The sequence below is a fragment of the Perissodus microlepis genome, chromosome 10 (genome assembly GCF_051167445.1).
Source record: "Perissodus microlepis isolate ML-2025 ecotype Zambia chromosome 10, ASM5116744v1, whole genome shotgun sequence".
Taxonomy (NCBI): Eukaryota; Metazoa; Chordata; class Actinopteri; order Cichliformes; family Cichlidae; genus Perissodus; species Perissodus microlepis.
Genome location: NC_140470.1, coordinates 33,606,404 through 33,613,903, shown reverse-complemented (window position 1 = coordinate 33,613,903; position 7,500 = coordinate 33,606,404). Strand labels below are relative to the sequence as shown.

General features: G+C 51.1%; 1 protein-coding gene across 2 annotated transcripts in view; it reads left to right on the top strand.

Moving 5' to 3' along the window:
• Nucleotides 1-7,500, top strand: part of LOC146379812 (A disintegrin and metalloproteinase with thrombospondin motifs 2-like) — a 41,777-nt gene that overhangs the window by 20,089 nt on the left and 14,188 nt on the right. For both annotated transcript variants that reach the window (XM_084941138.1, XM_084941139.1), the window contains 7 exons: nucleotides 1,818-1,961; nucleotides 2,068-2,200; nucleotides 3,907-4,020; nucleotides 4,493-4,638; nucleotides 4,715-4,804; nucleotides 4,887-4,969; nucleotides 5,763-5,896. In XM_084941138.1, coding sequence (XP_084797264.1) covers nucleotides 1,818-1,961; nucleotides 2,068-2,200; nucleotides 3,907-4,020; nucleotides 4,493-4,638; nucleotides 4,715-4,804; nucleotides 4,887-4,969; nucleotides 5,763-5,896 — 844 coding nt within the window. The remainder of the gene's footprint in view (nucleotides 1-1,817; nucleotides 1,962-2,067; nucleotides 2,201-3,906; nucleotides 4,021-4,492; nucleotides 4,639-4,714; nucleotides 4,805-4,886; nucleotides 4,970-5,762; nucleotides 5,897-7,500) is intronic.

The window sequence follows — 7,500 nt, the reverse complement described above, 5'->3', positions numbered from 1 at the left end:
CGAACGTGACGCACAAACATGCACGAACGTTACGCACGAACGTGACGCACGAACGTGACGCACGAACGTGACGCGCGAACGTGATGCGCGAACGTGACGCACAGACATGACACAAACATGATGCACGAACGTGACGCGCGAACGTGACGCACAAACACGCACGAACGTGACGCACGAACGTGACGCACGAACGTGACGCATGGACATGACACAAACATGATGCACGAACGTGACGCACAAACATGACGCACGAACGTTACGCACGAACGTGACGCACGAACGTGACGCACGAACGTGACGCACGAACGTGACGCACGAACGTGACGCACGAACGTGACACAAACATGATGCACGAACGTGACGCACAAACACGACCATGACACACAAACATGACGCACGAACGTGACGCACGAACGTGACGCACAAACATGATGCACGAACGTGATGCACAAACACGACCATGACACACAAACATGATGCACGAACGTGACGCACGAACGTGACACAAACATGACGCACGAACGTGACGCACGAACGTGACGCACAAACATGATGCACGAACGTGACGCACAAACACGACCATGACACACAAACATGATGCACGAACGTGACGCACGAACGTGACGCACGAACGTGACACAAACATGATGCACGAACGTGACGCACAAACACGACCATGACACACAAACATGACGCACGAACGTGACGCACGAACGTGACGCACGAACGTGACACAAACATGATGCACGAACGTGACGCACAAACATGATGCACGAACGTGACGCACGAACGTGACGCACGAACGTGACGCACAAACGTGACGCACGAACGTGACACAAACATGATGCACGAACGTGACGCACGAACGTGACGCACAAACGTGATGCACGAACGTGACACAAACATGATGCACGAACGTGACGCACAAACACGACCATGACACACAAACATGATGCACGAACGTGACGCACGAACGTGACGCACGAACATGACGCACAAACATGATGCACAAACACGAACATGACACACGAACGTGACGCACAAACACGACCATGACACACAAACATGATGCACGAACGTGACGCACGAACGTGACGCACGAACGTGATGCACAAACACGAACATGACACACGAACGTGACGCACGAACATGATGCACAAACACGAACATGACACACGAACGTGACGCACAAACACGACCATGACACACAAACATGATGCACGAACGTGACGCACAAACATGCACGAACGTGACGCACGGACATGACACAAACATGATGCACGAACATGATGCACAAACACGAACATGACACACGAACATGACACACGAACGTGACGCACGAACATGATGCACAAACACGAACATGACACACGAATGTGACGCACAAACACGACCATGACACACAAACATGATGCACGAACGTGACGCACAAACATGCACGAACGTGACGCACGGACATGACACAAACATGATGCACGAACGTGATGCACAAACACGACCATGACACACAAACATGACGCACAAACGTGACGCACGAACGTGACGCACGAACATGACACACAAACGTGACGCACGAACGTGACGCACAAACACGAACATGACACACAAACATGATGCACGAACGTGACGCACGAACGTGACGCATGTTCTCATTTCTGGAAACCAGAGACAGTTTTCACTGTGTTGTGTTTTCAGAAACACACGCAGTGCTCAGGCGTCTGTGTGGAGAGACGCCTTTGTGCAACATTCAGTAGTTACTGACTGCAGTGAGCGTCCTGCTGTTTGTCTTCAGTCTCTGTCTCTCTCTGTCCATGCAGATTGGGTATGCAACACGACGGCGAGGCGAATGACTGCGGTGACGACGTGCCTTTGGGCAGCATCATGTCTCCGCAGGTTCAGGCCACCTTCCACCGTTACCACTGGTCGAGGTGCAGCTGGAGGGAGCTGCACAAGTACCTGCAGTGAGTACTGTGAATAATACTACAACGTCTACTAAGTGTTGCATGTACAAAGCAGAAATACTAAAGTCTTAACCTGATGCACTGAGCTCGGTTTGTGTGCCTGCAGCACGTACGACTGTCTCCGTGACGACCCGTTCAACCACAACTGGCCGGCTCAGCCTCAGCTGCCGGGCTTCCAGTACTCCATGGACCAACAGTGCCGCTTCGACTTTGGACCAGGATACAGTCTCTGTACCGCAGTACGTCCATCTGTCCGTACTAAATATTTGCATTAACTTTATAAAATTATGTGAAAACATTTCAGAGAAAAGAGAGAAACAATATAAAACTCACATAAACACCAGGTACAGAAAAATACGTAATCTTTCCAATAACTTTCATTTAGAAGGTTTTTAACTTAATTTTGATTGAACAGTGTGACAGTCAGGTCCAACACTAAAAACGTCTCCCTGATACTGTGCAGGTCTCTTTGAATCAGCTCTGAGCCGTGGCTGTGGGGGTTTGGGGGGTTTGGGTCGTGAGGAACGGACTTGTTCTGATACAGTGCTCGATCCGGCTGGGATCTGCACTCTTTCACGTTTTCCACATGTTGTGGGACATGTTCTACCTCGGTCCCATCTGAGAACCAGCCCACGCTTCAGCAGGTTTCATAACCGACTGTTTTTATTTTTTACCATGAGCATCAGCGTGGTGGAAGGCGGGGTTTGTACTGGAGCTGATGCTGGGTCCCACTGTTCTGCTGGCCGAGGCTGCTGCCATCAGCAGTTACTGTTGGGTTTGCAGCAGTGTTTAGCTGGGTGGTACTTACAGATGAAAGCCAGGACCCAAAGGTTCCAGCTGAAAGTCAGGAGATGATTCAGTTTAAATGTTGGGGCTGGCTGTTGTTGCGCTGACACGATGTCAGGAGGAAGCTCCTTATCAGAAAGTTGTTTCTTAAGCAGAAAAGTTGTCAGTGCAGAGAAAACGGTTTAACAGTTGTTAATGAAAGAGTTTGCTCCTCACGAGCCAAAAGAGAAACTGAAGCCGGCTTTGATGAAGTGATGTAAACATTTGTGTTCTGTGAGGAAAACTGGAGCAGAGGAAACAGGGCTGGAGGCTGGTGGAAAATCTGTTTTAAATCCTGAGAGGAAATGTGATCCAGCAGGAAAACAATCAGAGCTGAACTGAAGGAAGCTGCTTCACAGCAGCGTCCTGATGGAAACCTCGAGTCTTCAGCTCAGCTGATCCGTCTGACGGCTTCTTTTAAACACTCTCCAGAGCGGTTTCCACGGTAACATCACCTCCTAGCTAACATCCTCAGCAGATGTTGCTGCTGGCCTCAGCTCACATCTGGACATCTCATAGAAAACTTTACAGTCCTGCTTCATTGAAGGCTTTCCCCGAGCTGATGTTTACCTGCTGGTTGTTTCTTCACGCCACCGCGTTCGCCACGTTTCCTGTTCTGAGAAATCTCAGCAGGGTGCCAACACGAGGTTTTATCTTTCCCTCGTCATCACGCGCTGCCTGAGAATGTGTCAGTTTCCTCTCTTTATCACGGTAATAACCTCCACACATGAGATGTCTGGTTCTGTGGTGCTTGTGGGGCTTTGGGTGCAGGCGATGAACAGGAAGTACCCCAAACAAACCACCATTGTCTGACCACAAGTTTATTTTATTCACTTTTATCTTTTTTAAACTGTCACTTCATAAACAGTGTCTGCTGATGAGAACAGGAAGTCTGGGCCCAGGCGCTTCCTGTGGAAGCTCTGAGATACTGGCGCTCATCCTCAGAGTAGCTGATAGCCAATGGATTCCCAGATGGTCATGTGACCTGATGTTCAGGAAATAAGATTGAATGCGTTCTGATGTGGAACAGACTGAAGTGTTTCTGAAGGCTGAAGCAGTGATGACGTTCATGCTTCCTCTGACATCAGCAGCCAATGACCTTCTTATCATGTGTCTGCAGTACACGAACACTGACCCCTGCAAACAGCTGTGGTGCAGCGACTACAACAACCCGTTCTTCTGTAAGACCAAGAAGGGCCCGCCCCTCGACGGGACCAAGTGTGGGCCGGGGAAGGTGAGGACAGATTTAGGCTGAGTCTTACTGCTTCTATAGGACATGAAAAGGTAAGTAGCAGCCAGGTGTTGCTGTTCAAACACACCTGATCATACAAGTTTGGGCAGTTTGCAGGACTGCAGTGTTCAGGTGTCTGTTAGCACAATGCTAAAGAGGAAAAACATCCCCAATGATCTCAGAGAAGCAACTGCTGCCTCCCATCAGCCTGGGAACCTGAATAAGATCATTTCCTTCATTCTGCAGTGAGAAACATTATTCACAGGTGTTCTCAGGAGTGCACGTCCCAGTAAGTCAGACCAAGCAAAAACCAAACGGCTCCAGCAAAGACGGGCCTCAGTTAGAGGTCAAAGTTCATGACAGGGCAGGTAGAGACAGACTGAACAAGTACGGCTGGTTTGGTTAAAGCTGCAGGAGAAAGCCTACAGTTTCCTGTACTTCCTGTCTTTACGCTAATGCTAACTTCCTGTTGCAGCATTGTTTCAGAGGTTACTGCATGAAGCTGACCCCTAACCTTCTGAGACAAGATGGCGGCTGGGGGTCGTGGAGTCCATATGACAGCTGCTCCCGGACATGTGGGGGCGGGGTCAGGTTTCGGACCCGACATTGTGACAACCCAATGTGAGTGAGCTGTCAGTTATGTGATGTCACACGTCAGGTGCACCAATCAGTAAGACTAACCCGTCGCTGTTCTCAGTCCAGCCAACGGGGGGCGCACCTGCTTCGGAAACACCTACGAGTTCCAGCTGTGCAGCCAAGAGAACTGCCCCCCACTGACAGACTTCAGGTGAGTGCTGTTACCTGCCCGGCCCCTCCCCCTTCCTCACAGAGGTCAGGTGAGCAGCTGTGATGTTCTGATTGTGTTTCAGGGAGGATCAGTGCAAAGTCTGGAACCCTGTTTTTGAACACGAGGGACGGAAACACCACTGGCTGCCGTACCAACACCCTGACCGTGAGCGCACACACACACACACACACACACACACACAGATAAAGACACACACACACACGCAGCTCTTCTGGCTCCTGTCCACATAGAGCAGCAGGACGGTTGCTCTCTGCTGTGGAACTCTGAGGACAAATATGTCCACTACAGCAGCGGTCCCCAACCTTTTTTGTGCCACAGACCGGTTTATGCCCGACAATATTTTCACGGACCGGCCTTTAAGGTGTCGCGGGTAAATACAACAAAATAAAACTAGTACCGGTACCGAAAAAAAGAAAATTTATTCATAACACACGTGAAAAGACCCAGGAAAACCGAGTTAACGATAAAAACGATAACAAAATAACGCTGAAAACCGATAAAAACCCTGAAAACCAGACATTTCACACCTGAGCCTCAACTCTCGCGGCCCGGTACCAAATGACTCACGGACCGGTACCGGTCCGAGGCCCGGGGCTTGGGGACCGCTGCACTACAGTGAGGACGTTGGTGGACAGATTTGTGCTCTGTGAGGACGCTTCAGGACAAACCTTTAAAGGCCTGTTTGGAGATTCAGACGAGGTTTCCAGCTTCAGATTTACAGTCTCGGAAATACGTTATGTAACTGAGGGTCCTCACAGAGACATAGAAGCGTGTGTGTGTGTTTGTGTGTGTGCGTGCGCACATGTAAAAGTCATCAGTGAGGAATCTGCTGCTGGAGGAAAACTCTCCTCCTTTAACTCTTTAGAGTCGAGCAGACGTTAGCAGATGTTTCCAGAATGATGTGAAGCTCCTGCACTGACTCGTTTGTGTGTCACAGCTGACGAGCGCTGCCGTCTGTACTGTCGGTCGAAGGAGACGGCGGCCGCAGTGTCAATGAAAAGAATGGTGCATGATGGGACGCCATGTTCCTATGACGACGTCTACAGTGTCTGCGTCCGAGGAGAGTGTGAGGTCTTTATTGTGTCTCAGTTTCTGTGTGTTGACCTCTGACTGAAGAACTGTGTCACGTTTTACTGTTTCAGTGAACTTTTATTTAATGTGGTCCTGACTTATTCCTCCTCTCCTCATCTCCTCTCCTCTTCTCCTCTCCTCCTCTCCTCATCTCCTCATCTCCTCTCCTCCTCTCCTCTTCTCCTCATCTCCTCTCCTCCTCTCCTCATCTCCTCTCCTCTTCTCCTCTCCTCCTCTCCTCATCTCCTCATCTCCTCTCCTCCTCTCCTCATCTCCTCTCCTCTTCTCCTCTCCTCCTCTCCTCATCTCCTCTCCTCCTCTCCTCATCTCCTCTCCTCTTCTCCTCTCCTCTTCTCCTCTCCTCCTCTCCTCCTCTCCTCATCTCCTCTCCTCTTCTCCTCTCCTCCTCTCCTCCTCTCCTCATCTCCTCATCTCCTCTCCTCCTCTCCTCATCTCCTCTCCTCTTCTCCTCTCCTCCTCTCCTTTTCTCCTCTCCTCATCTCCTCATCTCCTCATCTCCTCTCCTCTTCTCCTCTCCTCCTCTCCTCATCTCCTCTCCTCTTCTCCTCTCCTCCTCTCCTCTCCTCCTCTCCTCATCTCCTCCTCCTCTCCTCTCCTCCTCTCCTCATCTCCTCTCCTCTTCTCCTCTCCTCCTCTCCTCTCCTCCTCTCCTCCTCTCCTCTCCTCATCTCCTCTCCTCTTCTCCTCTCCTCCTCTCCTCCTCTCCTCCTCTCCTCTTCTCCTCTCCTCTTCTCCTCTCCTCCTCTCCTCATCTCCTCTCCTCTCTCCTCTCCTCATCTCCTCTCCTCCTCTCCTCTCTCCTCATCTCCTCTTCTCCTCCTCTCTCTCGTCCTCTCCTCATCTCCTCTCCTCTTCTCCTCTCCTCATCTCCTCCTCCTCTCCTCTCCTCCTCTCCTCTTCTCCTCTCCTCCTCTCCTCATCTCCTCTCCTCTTCTCCTCTCCTCATCTCCTCATCTCCTCTCCTCATCTCCTCTCCTCCTCTCCTCTTCTCCTCTCCTCTTCTCCTCTCCTCCTCTCCTCCTCTCCTCATCTCCTCTCCTCTTCTCCTCTCCTCCTCTCTTCTTCTCCTCTCCTCCTCTCCTCATCTCCTCTCCTCCTCTCCTCATCTCCTCTCCTCCTCTCCTCATCTCCTCTCCTCCTCTCCTCTCCTCCTCTCCTCATCTCCTCTCCTCCTCTCCTCTTCTCCTCCTCTCCTCATCTCCTCTCCTCTCCTCCTCTCCTCATCTCCTCTCCTCTTCTCCTCTCCTCCTCTCCTCATCTCCTCTCCTCCTCTCCTCATCTCCTCTCCTCTTCTCCTCTCTCCTCTCCTCTTCTCCTCTCCTCCTCTCCTCCTCTCCTCTCCTCATCTCCTCTCCTCATCTCCTCTCCTCATCTCCTCTCCTCTTCTCCTCTCCTCCTCTCCTCATCTCCTCTCCTCTTCTCCTCTCCTCATCTCCTCTCCACCTCTCCTCATCTCCTCTCCTCCTCTCCTCATCTCCTCTCCTCTTCTCCTCATCTCCTCTCCTCTTCTCCTCTCCTCCTCTCCTCTTCTCCTCATCTCCTCTCCTCTTCTCCTCATCTCCTCTCCTCCTCTCCTCTCCTCT